This window comes from Falco peregrinus, chromosome 8 (assembly GCF_023634155.1).
Source record: "Falco peregrinus isolate bFalPer1 chromosome 8, bFalPer1.pri, whole genome shotgun sequence".
Lineage (NCBI taxonomy): Eukaryota > Metazoa > Chordata > Aves > Falconiformes > Falconidae > Falco > Falco peregrinus.
In genome coordinates, this window is record NC_073728.1 from 54,290,782 (window position 1) to 54,308,454 (window position 17,673).

At 50.4% G+C, this 17,673-nt stretch overlaps 1 protein-coding gene across 2 annotated transcripts in view; it reads right to left on the minus strand.

Moving 5' to 3' along the window:
- Nucleotides 1-400: 400 nt before the first annotated feature.
- Nucleotides 401-17,673, minus strand: part of NEURL1B (neuralized E3 ubiquitin protein ligase 1B) — a 146,104-nt gene continuing 128,831 nt past the window's right edge. For both annotated transcript variants that reach the window (XM_027778793.2, XM_055812849.1), the window contains exons 2-5: nt 9,822-10,382; nt 6,317-7,024; nt 5,239-5,364; nt 401-4,417 (exon numbers count right to left, since the gene is read on the minus strand). In XM_027778793.2, coding sequence (XP_027634594.1) covers nt 4,173-4,417; nt 5,239-5,364; nt 6,317-7,024; nt 9,822-10,382 — 1,640 coding nt within the window. In that variant the 3' untranslated portion in view covers nt 401-4,172. The remainder of the gene's footprint in view (nt 4,418-5,238; nt 5,365-6,316; nt 7,025-9,821; nt 10,383-17,673) is intronic.

Consider the following 17,673-nt stretch of genomic DNA (forward strand, 5'->3'; position numbering starts at 1 on the left):
CAGGCTGGCAGCTGCCTTGCTTTAGCCTGGTGCAGGTTAGACAAGGAATTTGGGGCACTTGGAGAGGGCATGTGCCACAGGACACCCCTGCCTCCGTAGCCCTAAAATACACCCTGCTTTTACTGCAGTGGATGGCCACACTTTCAAGCATTGGCAGGTTAAATGAGCCAGGACCCCCCCCTGCCCTGCCCATCAAGGGACGGAGCAGCCACTGTGCGGTGACCTCCCAAAAGCAATGCGAAGCTCATGCAAGGTACTCAAAGTACCTAATCTTTTTTTGAAGCAGAGGTACCTGAGGGGAACAGAGGTGCCCTGACTCTGTGTTAGTATTGCCACGCTTTGGAATTAATGGATTTGCTCACTCTCCAGGTCAAATGCTTTTAAACACCCAGAAGCACTCTTTACAAGCCAAGGTTTTATTTGTTTCATAAACAAGTAAAATTATATTAATGTAAAACAGGTAAATGGACAAAAGTAAAACACACAGCACTGAACACAACACTATAGAGCACTGACAGGTAGAAGTGCAGTTCCCTCCCTCGTGCGATGCCCTCCCCCCTCCCCGCCCCGGTCCCCCAGATGATTTGCTTGAAAAGCCTAATACAGAGGTCCAAAATCTGATTCAGCTTAAACATGATGTACAGGTCACAGTATTGAATCATAAAGGTAACGATAAGAGAATAACTGTCTTGGAAAGGGGGAAGGTAAAAAGAGTTCCCCCATCTCTTCTTTTTTTTTTTTTTTTTTTTTTTTTTTCTCTTGCTTCCTCTTTTTCAATTGTTAAACAAATACGTTAGGAGGAGAGGGGGGCAAATCCATGGAAATAAACACTTTTCACTCATATATATATATATATATATATATTTAAAAAAAAGCAAGATTCTCCGTGAACACAAAATTCTATAAAACTACCATTGATCTGTGTTGGTTTCTCCCCCTGGTTGATTTTTTTTTCTTTTTAAAAGTTGCTTTAAAAAGGATAAAAAGTGCACAGACACCCTTATAAGGCACAAACAGATCTTCTGTACAAATCATATATCATTGGACTGTTTAAAAAAAATAGCAATACGAGTACTAACAATTAAATCTGTAAGAGGCTACCTTTTCCTGGAAATCTTTTTTTTTTTTTTTTAAGAGGCCTATTTTGGAAAATTCCCATTGCTCTCAGATAAGCAGGGTGACATGTCCACTGCTCTCACATCCTGCTCACTGCACGGCTGGCTCCGGACCCTGACTGAGCTGGTTCCCTTGCTGGCCCTGCTGGATGCTGCCCTTCTAGAAACCAGTCTCGGCTGCTACAGCAAAAAGTCAGCTTCTGGCTGCAGTGTCCTGAACAGCTTGGACACAGCTGGGGTGGATTTGGTATTTCTCCTTGCTGACTTAAAAAAAAACAAACACAAAAACCCCACCACACCACCCCAGGCATGCAACTAGCCCCACTCATTGAGGACCTGAGGTGTCAGCAGAGCAAATGGGCTCTGCTCTGGCACAACACACATAGCTGTGTGCAGCCACTGAAACAGACCAGGCACCCCTGAAAGTGGGACAACAGCCCCAGGGATGGCCACTGGCATTCGCTAGCCCAGACCTGACTCAAGCTAGCATCACTCACTGTGGATTCAGACAACTTCCTTGAATTCCTCATCACGCAACGGCTTCCCACTGCAGCCCGTTCACCAGGCAGGTGCTAACCCACCTGGTCTTTCATCCCATGCTCACTTACCTAGCCGTCACTGTGCTCTTAGTGCAGTGCCCACTGACTGCAGCCAGACCCTGATCTGAAAAACAGGGGACTGGGAAGGTCCCTACAAAGGCAGGTCTGCAGTCCCCGGTCAGAGGGCAGCCTGGAGGTCCAGGCAAGGCTCCAGCTGCTGGAAAGCTGCCCTCACCGCCTCCTTTTGCAAAGGTGTAAGTGAACTCGTGCTGCAGTCACGGTGCTGGTGGCTCTGCTGAGGGCTGAGCATGCTCAGCGGTGGCACAGCCAGTGGCATGAGCCGAGTTTCCAAAAAGGGCTCTGCAAAGCTGGCAGGCTCTCGTGATGATACAGCAGGGCAAAGGGTGAGAGATCTCACTCTACAGCAGCCTCTCATTTATACACTTAATTAAAATGTTAATTAGCTCTTCAAGGAGAAAAAAAAAAGGTTTTCTCCACGCCCCATGAGCTGGCAGCCACAGCCTGCTGCGCTGTGGGAGGAAGATGAGCTGCTCCCCGGAGTGTGCTCTCCCTGATGGCAGAGCGGGCGAGGGGGCTGAGTGCCGGTCAGCAACCAAGCGCAGCACTGCTGGCACCGCTGAACCCACCGCCCGGGCAGCAGCGCCGTGAGGGGCAGCAGCACATCCACAGCTACCGGCACCTCGGAGGAGAGAGTGAATGGGGAGGCAAGGTAACAGACACCAAAGATGTCAGGCTGCCCCTCCGTGCCCAGAGGCCCTGAAATGTACAGGGGTGGCTGTTCTTTTTTGGACTAAAATGCAGTAATTGCAATTTCTGAAGAAAGCCATTCTTATGCACTTGGTGGCACGTGGTCACCGAGCTAGAATGACAGCAGCCCCTCTCTCATCCTTCCATTTGCACCCTCTCTCTTCCCCTCTCTTTGACCTGGACCAGCTGGAAACCAGCCAAGCTGAGGTTGAAGGACTGCACAAGAACCATGCAAGTGGGCAGAGGGTAGAGAATAGAGCACAGCTCCTGCAGGAGCAGGGAGGAGGACACAGAGCTCCTCACACGAGCCCCAATGCTGCATGCTCAGATGCTGCCCAGCCTACCCCCGTTGCCAGTCCTTGTAGCTGGAATATCACAGCTGAAACCCATTTACCTTTTAAGTCCCAGCACCTGATAATAACCCCAGAGCCTTTTTCTTTCCTCCTCCCAAGGAAAGCCAAGTAAGATAGATCCCTGTTCATCTCAACAAGTTCTCATCTACTGTTGGGACCCAGTGTCTGGGCAGCCGGGAGCCGTGCTGGGAAACCTGCAAAGGCAGGAGAAAGAACAGGTAAAAGCAGCACATACGCAGTCCCCAGAAAAAAAGTGAGTCTGCTGGGACTAAGTCAGAAATTAATTTCTCACCACAGGCTCCAAAAAGTCCCTGTGATGGGGCAGGAGGAAGGCTGAGCCCTGCTGCAGTGCTGGCTGCAGGAGAAGGGCTGGGGGAGCTGAGCCAGGCGGACGGTGCGAGACGGCAGCGATGCTGCCTGTGAAGAGGAGCAGAGCAAAATGCAGGCACGTGTGCCGGGAGGCGGAAAACACCGTCATTGCAGACGGCAGTAGCCCCTCGCTTTTTTCTAAGCCAGGATTGCAGCGTGCCCATCCAAATGGCCCCCTCATCCATAGGCTGCAATGTATGGCTTCAGCAGCCAGGCACACGGGCAGTGCCTTGGCAGCCCATCGCCGCTGCCCACTGCTCCATCTGCAGAGAGCAGCAGTAGCTGGGTTGGCTGGGGCTCTCGGTGGGCTCATGCTCCTCACTGCTAGCCTGTGGCTGCTCCCCAGGTCTCAGCTCCTTGGCCAAAAGTCCCTGTTCTGCCACAGAAAGCAAAAGCTGCTTTATCTAAGTCAGACCAGCTTCTCCGTATGCCCCAGAAGCCTGTTCAGGGGGGCAAAACCCAAACAAGTGAGAATCTGGCTGTGCTACTGTTTTGGCCTTAGCTAGTTCCCCTCACACAGGTGAACATGACGTGTCCAGATCAGTTTTGTCTACTTTGAACCCTCCCACTGGGTCTCGTCCTAATTTTGATCCACCACAGCGCAAGCACCCGGCAGCAGCCCAGAGCTGTTGGGGTTTCGGGGTCAGGAAGCCCAGTGGCACCCGGCACTGACCAAGTGGCCACCTCTCCTTCCTGACCTGTACCACAGCAAGCCTCCTCCAGAGGAGGAGGAAAAAAAAGAGCCTTTGCACGGGAAATTTCTCATTTGCAGGGGGGTCAGGTCCAGACCATGATTCCCCAGATTTGCCCATGGGCACACAGCCTGGCCAGCACGGCAGCCGTGCCTTTGGGCCCCACATGATCCTCAGCTCAATTTTATCCCTGAATTGCGCCCTACCAGTCAAATAAGGAAACACAGATAACGAGCCACTTGATAACAACTGACCAGCACAATAACCCATAAGCAGGGACGGAAAGGCATGGTTACTGCTAGCGGCGTTCCCCCTTCCTACAGCCCGAGCCGGGCACTAAGGGCGGTATATTTTAATAACATCTTTGATGACCCGTCGGCAGATCGGGCAGCAGGCATTGAGCTGCTTCTTCAGCTTAAGACCGCAGGTGTTGCAGAGGCACATGTGTCCGCAGGTGTAGATCACCGTGTCCACCTCGCTGTCAAAGCAAACGGTGCATTCCCCGTTCTTGCTGCTTGATGGCTCCGGAGCGGGGAAGATGGGAGAGATGGGGGGGCTCAGGGGGGAGCTGGGAGCAGTCACTGCAAGAGGAGGAAGGAGTGAGATTGTTTGGTCACCAGGATGGTGCAGACCTGACACTGTACAACATACACACACTCAAGTCAATTTTTAAGGCTCTTCCTTCCCTAGTCATCGCCCGTTTCATATGGCCAAACCAACCCCAGCCCATTCCAACTGGTAGCACAGGTACAGCGCCGGGCAGAGCCTGCCACCCCTTTGCTACAGATGGGGCGAGCACGGCTCACCTGGGCTTCCCCCAAGCAGGGCTGTGATTTCGCACACCCATTTCACAGTGTGGGCGTGCAGAGCCCCGCTCCCCCTGAAGAAGCCGTGCCCCACGCAGGGTGCTCCTGTGCCTCGCCAGGTGTGCCGGCTGGCTGCAGCACTGCACAACGGCAGCGCGTTCCGGAGATTGCACCGGGCAGGGTACTCAGGGCTGTCTGCCCGAGATCCAAACACCAGCACGTGAACGGTTACGTGGGCATCCCTGTGGCAGCGGAGCCCTGGCAGAGCAGAAAGCAGTGGTCTGGGTGGTGTAAGACCCCCCAGACACGATACTGCGGCCCCTGCTATTGCAGCACTGCTGCTGCAGCAAGGGCAACGCTGCAGGGACCACTTGCATTAGACAGACTGACAAAGTGGGAAGCAACACGCAGCCTTTCTTCAGGCCATGAAAGTCTTCATGTTTTCTTCCAATTATATCTGTTGGCCGAGCAGGAGATGCAACATCCCCCCCCTAAGGTTGCCCTGCTGCCTTGTGTAGCCCCAGCACCACCTGTCAGCCTGGACTGCTGTCTCGGTGCAGGGGGCACAAGGGTGCCCAGGGCCAGGCGCTCCTTACCCAGCGATGACTCCGAAGCAGACGACGACCTGTTGACGCTGAAAGCCATGTCTGAATCGCTGTCGTACTGCGAGCCGCCGGGGGATCCTGAGGGAGAGACGGTCACTGGGCTGGACTGCACAGTGCCTGCAAACAGAGGAGAGAGCTGAGCCCGCTGCGGGGCTGATGGGCACCCAAACCCCAGCTAAATGCGCCTCTGCCCGGTGAGTTGCTCCCACCCGCCATGCGTGGGGTGCTTTAGGGTAAAGTCCAGCTGCAAAGCGCTGTCCCTTGGTCACGATACACGTGCAGGATTTCGGATGTGACCTTCAGAGCCTGGACCTCACTACACCATTGTAAAACATCTGTTCGGTGCTTCAGCGAGGCAAGCACCAGGGTATCTAACAGCCATCATTTGGGATGGAAAGTCACTTCCCTGTGGTCCCAGTCTCTCCAGCAGTAGCAGCAGCCTCAAGTTACCACTGTCTCACTGCAAGACCAGGGGCAGCTGGGAAAGGGTGTTGCTTTAAATGAGAAACACCTGCCACAGAAAGTCATCAGCATTTGCTTTGCTGACAGAACCCTTAACAAGAGGAAGGGAGAAGCACTGTAACTGGTCACCAGCCATAGATCAGAAGTGGTACCAGATACCCGAGCTGTGGCAATGCTTGGGGAGCAACTACTGGCCCATCAGCAACACCTGTGCTTAAACCAGAGCTGCGCTCACAAAAATCACCCCCCTTACCAAGGCAGAAGGTTAATACCTGTTGGCCGGAACAGTGGGTTTATAAAGAATCCCTTTTTCAAGCAAACCCTCTGAAAACTAGCTGTCCCCCTCCCCCAGCCACCTCTGCCTCCCTGCCTGCTGCTTATTTTATCTCATCCTTTTCTGGGGAACTTATATAGGTTCCATGTGAACAGCTACTATGTCTCACTAACTCTTGTTTGCAAACACAAGGTGAGGTCAGGAGCTGCTCCCTCACATCAGTGACCACCTGCTAAAGCAACACTGTGAATGCAAACCCATAGCTCCCATTCTGGCCCAGGACACTCCACCAGCCAGGTGTTCCCCATTATCATTTCTCTTGGCTGCACTTACCCAGTATTTTGAGCTGGTTGATCACACCATGGATTGTAAAAAACACCCAGAGAGACTGTGAGGTGTCCACACACATTAGCATTCCTCGGCTGGCTCCATTCACCCCGTGGTGCACCTCTCCGTTCGGCAAGACCATGAAACTGAGAATGTCACCGCTGTTGAGGACCGGGAACGCTCGGTAAACCACCCAGTACTCCTTGCGGTCCAAGAGAAAGTCTGGATCTGCCGGGAGCTCATTTGTCCGTAAAGTACTCGGATCACAAGAAGTGATGCCAAATGAAAGGGCCCCGTAGTATGGCAACCCAAGATGTCCTACTTCCACAAAGAGGCTTTCACCAATGTGCAAAGGCCGGTCAGAAAACACCAAAGTCCTATTGCTTTCCTGCCAGTTGGTGCATGCAACCATCCGGTCCTGAGAAAAGGTGATGTCAGGTCCACGGGTGGGGTGGAACCGCAGGTCGGTGTCCAGGAAGGCTGGGACCCCCTGGGCATGCTGCCGTCGGTTTGGGCAACAGGGGATGATGTGGTTGTCTGTCACAAGTCCTGGTACCCGACTTAGGTTTAGGTTTGCAATTTTGGCCACCACTTGGTTATTTTCCAGTTCGTTGTTATTGAAGTTGGCTGAATCATGGTTGCTCTGTGGAAGGCAAGTGCTGAGGCGGGCGGTGCTGAGACGGGCAGTGGTCATGGTCTCTGCAAACATGCTATCTGTGAGATAAACCCAGTGATAAGGGACATTAGAGTCAAGACACAATTGCCTACTTTTACGGTTACAATTGTTATTATTTCAGCCTACAGATTATCTGAATTCTGTTCCTCTGAATGGAAAAACAATGGGAAAATTAGTCAGAGGTCAACCACTAATGAACAGCCAGCGGTGGATTGTCACATGTGGACCAGGCAGAAATAGCTGCATCTTGGCACTAGCTGAGGAAAAACAAGTGTTATGAAATACCCATGTAATCTGGGAACTCCTTGCACTGGTGAACTGGGAAAAGCTGTAAACCAGTGCGGTCCTACAGCTTTCTCAGTAGAGGGGTCTAATAGCTCTGAGGTTACCCTGTAAAAGAAGGAAACATCTCAATATCTTGTCCAAAGGTCTTGTGCAAGCCAAATCTACAACACAGCAATGGGCAAAGGAGCACAAGCATGAATAGGTATTCTTTTCGCACTTCTTGTCATTGCCTTAAAGCTGTGAGGTGTCTAGGCACAGGTGAGTCCACAAGAGACCATTTTACAAGAAGACTTCAAGCCTCGTATCTCAGGTGTGTTCATACCACTGCAGATTTTTAATTGAAAGCCTGTCACAAAAGCTACTTGCTGCAGGTGTTACAAAGAAGATTTTTACAGCAGAGGTTATTTTCCCCTTTCACAGCAAAGGGAAAGTCAGGATGCTGACTCTTAATTCATTTCCCAGATTTTCACCTCTTGCCATGCCAGGCCCAGGGCAGATTTAAACTTGTGGGGAGGTTTTGGAGTGTTCTTCCTTCTACCTGCAGCGCTGCCTGGGGCACTTTGGTCACTTCACTCTGAAGGTAAGCGTGAAGCAGCTGAGCAGGCTTGAAGCACATGGGTGTTAAGAGTGTGTGTGAATGAGGCAGACTCCTGGTCTTCCCAAAGAAGGAGAGGGGAGAAGCATCCCAGCACCAACACTGCCTGCTCCTTGGATGAGAAAATCACCAGACTTTTACCAAAGAAGGGAAAACACTCAAATCCATCCAGCAGCTGCAAAGCAGAGGCTTACTTTGCTCAGAAGCCCATGCAGGAGAGGCCACCAGTGCAGGCTGATGGCTGGACCAGCTGCTTCTAGCAAGCACAGGGTATCTGGCAAGAAATGCTCCCATAGAGGAGTAAGACACATCCAAGCTTCATGATGCTGAAAGATGCATTTTGTGCATCCATATTTGAGCTATATTTCACAGCATTCTCAACTCGCAAAATTCTGAGAGGAAGAGACAGGGAGACAAACATGTCCGCTGTGACACCACCACATCTGTAACAAGGAAGCTGGGCCCTCTGGTGCCCCAGGTGGCTGAGCATTGTGCTGATTCCTGGGGCAGTTTGTGGAGCTTGGCACTTAGATAAAAATCAAAAATCAGAGTACAAGTGCCTTCAGACCGAGTCTTTCACTCTGCGCACTTGGATGCTGCAGGCAGGACTGCGGGGTTAGGTGAGCAGAAATAAGCTACATTTTCTTTTTCTAGCTATAATCTAATGAGGAAGAAGGACTGCTCTGGTGAAGCAGCTGCACTGGCCAGTAGAGCAAATGCTCCTTCACCTCTGCAATGAGCACCAGAGGCTGGACAGTGTCACATCTGCAATTACAGGATAAGCTACTGGTAAGGTTTAATTACACGTTTGAGGCAGAGCAGGCAGGGCAAAGTGTTGTTTATGTATAGCCTTCTCGCCTGTAAAATAATTGGTACCATTCAGAAGAATATGTGATGAAGCTGCCTTCCCACTGGATTAACCACTTCACAGCTTATCGCTGGTGTCTGCTCTGTGTGAGGATGGAGACACCACCCCCTCCAGCAGGTGCAGCCTAGTCTGGCTGTTAAAACAGGAGCCTCCAGGGAAAGGGCAACACTCTTGCATTTTAAAAGGATTCCCTGTAGTGCAGACCAGTTCAAAACACTCCATCTAACACTGAATTCATTTGAAATTCCAGTGCCGTAAAAGTCACAAGAGGAAAGTCATTCCATGGCAATTGGCTCGGTTCGCTAACGGGAACAAATTCATCCCCTCTTGCAGCCCTCCCCTGGGATGGTGCTGGTAAGTCAGCCAGGCATCGCCTGCACGCCGTGATCGGCTTCAGGGTGAGGGGAGATGTGGCATGCAGTGCCAAGGATCCTGCAGCACACAGGAGCTCACACCACCATTTCGCGACGCTCTTCAGCTGGTGGGCTGCATCCTGCGCTGCAGCTGGTGCTTGGCAGATATACAGTGATGCCCATGCGTAAGGGAAGGATAAGCTGGGTTATGCCTGCAAATGCAGTCTGTTAAACTGCCAGCCTAGGTGGGGACCAAAACCCAGAGCTGAGAGAGGGGCTGGGGAAGGGCACCAGGAAATTCCTGGGGAATGGGGGGTGGTTTTCCAGTGTACTGGCAGTAACTGGTAGCTGGGAAAGAACAGGGGAAGCCAGAACTGTTCACCTTTGTCTCCTCCCTGTAAAGCAGCACCATGTTTTTCCATGCCATAGCAGCACATCTAGCTCAGAAAAAGCTGGGTCAAGTTGCATGTAAAGATTTCCCTTCCCACAGCTGCTATAATGCATGGCCTTAGGACTTCCCATCACCGACATCTCTGAAATACATTGCTTTCTGGATCCCCACTGCTGGCAAAAGAAAAATGGTTAATCTGAGCTACAAAACCAACAGTAAATTAGTTTTCTTAAGTGTCCCATAGAAATGATCAACCAGATAGGTGATGCATCTTTTCTACACGTCATGTCTCTGTGGAAACAGCAACCAGAAGGGCAAGCCACGGGCCAAAACACACACTTACCTAGGATTTGCACTTCATGGGTAATTCCATAGACATCTATGAGTGCCCAGAGAGGACCGGAAACTTTAATACCACAGTGAAACAATATTGGCTCCTCATCATTAATACTGTAGAAGACTCTCCCATGACGGTCAACCCAAAAGGCCAAAATATTGTCTCTCACAGCAAACCTCTCTGGCAAAGCTTTGGCCCAGTATCCAGGTCGGGTCACTAGGTCCGGACAGGCGTACTTTGGTATCTCGTCAGAGCTCATCTGCGACGGGTCGTGAATGGTGAAGCCGAAGCGCAGGGCTCCACTCCAGCCGTGGTGCACAGCCACCAGCTTCAGCCTGACTTTCTCGTAGAGATGGATGGGCCGGTTAGTGAAGGTCACCCCGTTGCAGAAACTGTTCCTCCGTGTGGCCTTGCGGGAGTGGGCATCCAGACGCACGTTCTTGCCTTTGGCTTGGGAATGGAAACGTGGCGGCTCCGTGATAGCGAGGACCGAGCGTCTCTCATGGCTGCTGTTGGGCAAACTGTAGTAGGGGCGGCTGGAGACGGAGCGGGTCTGGTGGCTTGTGTCTGAAAAAGGAGAAACCAGTGGCTCCGTTAGAAGTGCTTGACCCCAACCATGTGTTAGCTCAGCCCGGGCAAGTGCAACTGGCTTGCCACGCATGCTTTGCATTAGTCGCTGGGAACTGCTCTATTTAATCTTAAAATGTTGTACTTGGCCACAATCTGCTTTCTGTTGCACCAGTTTGGCCCCCAGCTTTATGCAAATATAAAGGCAAATGTGGGTCTTGGGGCAAAGGTTAGGCAGCTTCCCCTCCGTGCCCTGCAAATGAAAACGAACATCCTTCTGTTCCCATCAGATGCATCCTATTGCACTCAGAAAGGCTTAACACTTGTGACCGTGGCCCTGAGTTCCCTATATGCGATGCGTGTGCTGTTACACCACCAGCTGGTGGCCAGCATCACACCATCTCTGTGAATCGTGGCTGTTAAGATCAGAGGTGCTCAAGATGAACACGGATGTAGGATACTGATTTTTGTGGGACATGCAGCCACTGGCTTCTCTGTCCCTTAATTTTATAACAAAGAATAGGGGCTTTCGAACAACACAAGCCAAGACATTTAGCAGCTGGAGCACTACCTCTGCACCACCAGACTGTTCTTCCAAAATTTCAACCCAGCCCCTGGTTTAGATATCAGATGCAACTGGCACACTAAGGAACGTTTCATCCTGCAGCGCCTTGCTTTTACACAGAACCTCCCATTTGAGCTCAAAGCACTTTATAAATGATGATTGTTTTCAGCTTCACAGCACCGCAGATGGCACAGAAATCCTGCCATCCTCGTTTTACAGATGGAAGGAGCCATAGCAATTTCGAAACCAATTTCAAGAAAAGCAGATTTGAGGCCTAAAGTGAAGTTCACAGAAGCGTGAAGCAGAAATGAAAAAAGCTCAACTTTTAATCTTAAGCCTTGGCTATAAATTCCCTGAGGTGGAGACAATCTCTTTTGCATATCCCTGAACACACAGGGTCTTGCTCCAGCACCAGGGCTCCCATGACCACCACCACCGCCGCGGTGCTACAGGCACTTCAGTCTCCTGATTTCCCACCCACTCCCTCTCCTCCTCTTTGCACCTGGCTTTGCAGATTTTTGAAGCAAAAATGGAAGGCATCCTGGGTTCTCAAAGTCACCTTGTTAAATATAAAACTGCACCACAGGCACACACTCATTCTGGAAATATTCTGCCACATTTGAAGCTTTAGAAGCTGCCTGCCTGGCCCCTCCTTCAAGCTGCTTCCTCCCTGTGTGTAACCCCTGGCTTTGCTTCGTGACAAGAGAAGGATTTTCTGACGTTTTCCTCTCTTGGAAAGAAACACCAGAGGATGCTGAGAGCTCGGCTGGGAAAGCTGGCAGGAGACTGCAATTGTGACACCTTCTTTTGCAAGCAAAACCATACCAGGTAGGGCAGCAAGAGGCTGGGGCTTGCATCTGTGGCTGGACTAACAGGGTCTAAACATGCAAGAGAAGAGGGGTCCTAGGCAAGGTCCGAACACAGGATTAGCCCTTGAAATCAGGCATCTGCAACAGGAGTCAAAGAGCTACAAAGGCAAAAAGCTGCTGTTTGCATCGAGACAAAAAGGACAAGGCTAAATGATGACAGGCAAACGCAGCAGCTAAATAAAAGGTCTTTTGTATCTCTTCATCCATACTGCATGTGACAATTGCTGCATAGCACAAGGTAATGGTTAATCCTGTTGTACACTAATGGAAATAAATATATCCTTGCTCTTACACCAGTGGGGGGGTTGCCATTTCCATGCCAGGGCCATGAAGGCAGAGTCCTAGGGGAGACAGGGAGGAGAGAAGCAACCCACCCAGGTGTTAAATCCCCTCGGGATGATCCCCCTGCCCAGCACAGCACCTCTGCTCGCAGCAGTGCTGTGCACCAGGCTTCCCCCTGGGCTCTCCCAGTGCAGGAGGGGGCTCCCGGGGTCCGTGGGGTCAGCCCTGACCACGCTTACAGGAGGTACGGGTATTTCTCTTGGGTGTTTCCATGAGAAATCTCATTTCTTGCCTCCTAAAGAGTTAAAATGCAGAAGATGGCTGCTCTCAGAACAGACCCACCCGCAGCTCATGTGGGTGCTGCTCCATGTATTTGCCTGTAAACGTTCCAAACAAACGATGCTGCTGCAGAGGGAATATGGTTTGGGGTTTCCTTAGCAGAGGGAGGCATGGTGGCAAGAACCCCGCCAGTACATAGTGCTGGGCGAGCGACCCCAAGCAGCGAGGGATGAATCCTCCCCCGGCCACACTTTCCCACAAACAGCTCCCCGTTTTTTCACAAAGCCTTTGTGCCATTCAGCTGGGATGTGGATTAAGCAAACCACTGCTGGTCGCTGCTGGGACAGCCTCTGAGGGGCTCCTGTGGGAGCCAGTGGGCTCTGTGCTGCTCTTCACATCACACCACACTTTGCCAGGCAACAGACTCCCCACACAGAGCAGCCTTCATTTTATAATCCATTGAGCTGCATTATTTTCTAAAATGGTTAAAAACTCTCTTGTGAAAGCAAGTGCCCCGGCCTCAACATCCCTGTGCTGGCCAGGAGGAGGAAGGAGGGAAGAGAGCTTCTGTACTCTCCGCTATCACAAGAATCTCCTGCGCAGCACCAGCCTTGCTCCCACATCGACCTGCCGGAGAAAAGCCATGTGCAAAGACGGAGCGTGGCAGGACGCGATGCCATCGGCACGGCTGCCAGGCAGGTACTTCTCACACTGCTTTCGGAAAGCAGGCAGGACCCAGGCGGGAGTGACAGTGACAGCAGCACAACTGACGGAAAAGCGATGACAAGAGCACCCACTTCAAACGCAGCTCTGGGTCCACCCTGCCAAAGAGGAGCTTGGGGGCAGGGTTTGGCACTTTTTTGTTTTGTTTTTTTTTTTTTTATTATTTTTAAAAAAAAACAGGAAAACGTATTGTGGCTAAACAATAGGAAAGTCCCCAGAAGGAAATGAATGGATAATTTATTTATAATGCTGCTCCCCCTTCGCATGAACACCTGCCGGCTGCCACCAGGAATAAAGCCTGACATAACCCAAGGCAGGGGAGGCAGCGCTTTCCCACCGAAACATGCCTGAAGCTCAGCTCGGGCATGTGCTTTACTCGTTACGTACCGACGGGGACTAGGCAAGCTCAACAGGATGTTTGTGCCTTTGAATTGCCCTACTTTGTGGCTCGCCTTCTGTAGTTTGGGTCACATTTCAGTCCCTTTGCTGTTTCTCCATACCCTCCCCTCTCCCGTCAGTGCTTTCCTACCCAAAAGACCATCAGTGGGACGATGGCAGCCAAGCTCATGGCAGAAATGCCACCCTGCCCAAGGGTGCCTGATACTGTGACAGGCAGCTAAGAGCTACGTCAACTCTTTTTTTCAGCTCTGAGATTCTTAGAACGCTTTGAGCAAGTGATTTCTTCTCTTTATGCCTCGCTTCCCTGCCGAAGAGACAGTAATTGTGTTCGTTCACCTCGCAGCAAGCTAAAAGGATTAAAACCTGTAAGGTTCCCAAATACTTCAGCCCCTGAGCCCTGTAAGCATGTCAGCAGGCTGGCTAGATCATTAAATGGGACACAAATCCAATGGGTCCCCCTGGGTGATGCCTTGAGGTCCCATCCAGCATTTTGTTTCTTTTCATTTCAGTTTTCTGTTTTTGAGCCCTACTCTCACCAACTGCAAACACGATGCTCACAGCGTAAGTCCCTCAAACGCCCGCGCAGGGCTTCAGCAAATATGAAGTAAGCCAGGAAACTGGAAGAAAAAGCTGAACTGAAGGATTAGGAATGGTGCAGGGCTCCTCACTGAAACATGCAAAAGCAACCCCTTCAGAAAGGCAGCATTTCCATCCACATCCTTACGGCGTCACACGGGTGGCACTGAAACAGATTTGGGTTATGGGGGCCCACGCAATCTACTCCAAGTAGCTATTGCACATCTGAAACCTCACCTGCTTTCCAAAAGGCCAGCACATTTATTTCTTAGGTTATGCTGACCTTTGGAGAGGTATTTTAACAAACATGTATTTTGCATTTCAGAAAGGTACAGCAGACAGACTCTGGACAAATTCCACATATTTATCACGGTTCCAGTTCTAAAAATAAACATTTTTTTCACCCATTTGTTCACAGCATTGGGTTTGCTGTGGCACTGTAATCCCACTGACAGCAGCAGACAAAATTCAGATGAAGAGCTTTCTCCAACGCTGCTGCTCTCCGGGGCGCAGGATGGAGGAGGCTGCTTAGCTGGAGAGTTCACCTTAAGCCAGGCTGATCCTGCCTTCACTTGCCCTGACAAGCCGGGCAGGAATAATACTACCAACAGCCCTAAAATGAGGGAGACGGGAATAACCCAGAGCTGCAGCAGAGAGCTATGGCAAGGGCAGCCTGACAGCCAGAGGAGAGCACTGCTTTCCCCATGTGCTGCTGATACATCCACACTCTGCCTCCAAAGACATTGTCTGGGTCTCCCAGCCCTTTCTTGAAGACCCACTGCAAGTAAATCCATGACAAAAGATGTGCAGGATCACAAGGCAAGCAAATTATGAGGCAGCCAGGTGCCAAACAGGGATGCATAATGCATAAAGCAAGGACATCAAGGGAACAGAAATTCCTGGGTTCACTACCCAGCAGGTGAACAGCTCACAGGAGATACAGCTCATCGGCATGCAGCTGGAGTGTGGTCTCCCCATGTCGTTCAGAGAAAAGGCTGAAAGGCAGCAGTGTGCAGCCCGAAATCTATCCATTAATGCTCCCTGCACAGGCAAAAGGGAACCCCCCTAACACGCCTGCATCTTATCTTTATGGCCGCTGCTTTATCTGTAACATTAGAACTTTTTCCTACTACAGTAGATAGCTGGGTTGCTGCTGCTGCAACAACCCTGTTGAACATTAAACAAGGCATCTGGAGAGAGGGGGCAGGTGGCTTTTGCTTTGAAATAGGAAAATCCCAATGGGTGGGGACAAGGAGGTCAAGTTTACTGCATGTTCACAAGCCTGTAGAAACAACCCTTGCAAAGCAAACGTCAATCACGGTGCGGTCTAGTAAAAGCACGGTCCTCGACACACTCGTCCCACTGCATCTTTACTGCTGGAGACGATGCTGGCGCACGGGCTGGAGCCTTGCTGGAGGCTGGAAGAAGCCGGCTAGGCTGTTACTGCAGATAACAAACATCAACCGTAACACAAAACAGGATTCTGCTCCAACACGATCTTATCTTCTGAGAACAAGAGATAAAAATCTGTTCACATATAAATTTAGTGAACTGCCTAGACATTTTTTTTCTGTTTTTAAAGACAGCAAATGTGTTGGGGAGCTCTGCAGGAAGCACTGGTGTCGCCTATTCCACACTCACCAGTGTGAATTTGTAAAGTTAGGCTACCAAATGCACTATAAGGCTGCTACAAAAAAATTGGCCTCATTTCTGAACATCCTGCTGGCTTGAACACTGGAAAACTCAACTTGACAGTTAATAAATATCCCCCATTTAAATTCCTGTGGTTTGCATGACCAGTCCAGAGCCCTGTTTTGATGTAAAGGTCTCCCTGCCTGGTCCTCTAACCTGAGACAAATTTCCAGGGAGTTAAAAACCCCCACATGGTTCACTTCCAATCGAGTGAGACAGAAATTGAGGCATTAAGGGGAGACTGAAGAGCTTGCAGTGAATTGCAGGAAATGTGACATTTTTTAGAAGACTGATTTGGGAAGGAGGAGAGGAGGAAAGACAGAAGTTTTTGCATTAAAAGAAAGTGTGTTGTGGCACTGAGGTAACTCTCAATGCAAATATCTAATGGACATACACCATTTTTCACTGCAAAACAGTCCACAAAAATCCCTAGCAGAGAAGAGGGATTGACTTTACCTCACAAAATCAAGTTGTGCCTGCCTCTACGAGGATTTTCAAGTGAGAAAACCCTCTTGCTTCTGTGGCTAATGCTTGAAACCAAAAATTTTATAGGGGATTTTTAAAAAACAAAAAGCTAAAATCCATTATTTTTTTCTAGGCAGAGGCTAATGACACATTTATTCTGGTCTTGTAGGTGTTCCTCCATGAAAGCAGAGAGGTGTCTGCCCACTGCATTAGGCAAAAACCTTTTGTTCTCGTCCTTTTTCTCCAACCAGCAAACACGGGCAATTCCAGCAGGACCTTGCAGTATTTTCCAGGCTGCTCCATCCCATCTCCCACCACGTCCTCAGGAAACGAGCTTCTGCACCGCTGCTCCTTTCAAATTAAGCCCTTTCCTTGCTCATACAAATGCCAAGTTCAACCCCATCATTTAAAAGAACGGTTGCCTTGACAGGAAAGCCAGTGCCGGGCCCCAGCATTCCTGGTTAGCTGGATGGCACATCATGACACCAGCATCGGAGCCAAAAGGCAGCAAGCGCAGATGAAACACCAATGTCTGTCTCCAAGATCCACCAGCTGGCTTGAATCAGAAAATAAACCATGACAGAAGGTCTGCTCTGAGGATGAAAAGTGCTGATTGATAGCTAATCTGCCACAACCGCGCAGTGATCATGAGCCCCAAAGAGGGGGGAGAGCCAGCGCTCTCCCACATCAGGCAGGAATACTCTCCCAACCCACTTCCAGACCTTCTGCTTGACTTTGCATTTTGGTGGTGAAGGAAATCGACCTTGACACAAAGCCAGCCAGTGCACGACTTTGACAGTGTGGCATTTTCAGAGCAAAGTGGGGAGCCCTGAGCTAAACCAGTATGGTCTTGTCGATCAGGCTGCAGGAGCAGGGTCCGCTATCAAAAAAATCTACTGCTGGGTCTGCACGTATAGCTAAGTCCACCTCCGCTCACCCCTGCCTCCCTGTTCCCCCGTCTCTCTCCTGTTGTGCCTCTCACCGCGTGCATAGATTAATTTTGCTGCAATGTTGGCCCCATCTTTATTACAGGCTTTTAGTTCTCCTGCATATAAATAGCACTAAGAATACACAGAAGCCAGCGATTAAGCATGGAAAAAAATCTCCTTTCCCCCATATTATTAGCAAATCTGGGTCAATGAGTCTGCAACTCTAGTAACACATTCTTAGACTTGGTTAATGAGAGACAGAGCAAGAGCAACAGGGAGAGGGATAGAGAAAAGGCAGGGTTCATGCCATAATCCCTGCTTAAGTCTTTCGGTGTGCATGATGAAAGCAGCTGCGTGATAGATGAGGAGCCTTGGAAATGGCACAGCTTGTTGTAATCCGTTATATGGCCTCAGCGCTTGAGTCCACCGGCTTGTGTCAGTCAGAAGGCCACGCTCACAAGCCAAAGAGCTCTGAAAGATGTCAGGGAATTGAAAGTCATAAAATATGGGAT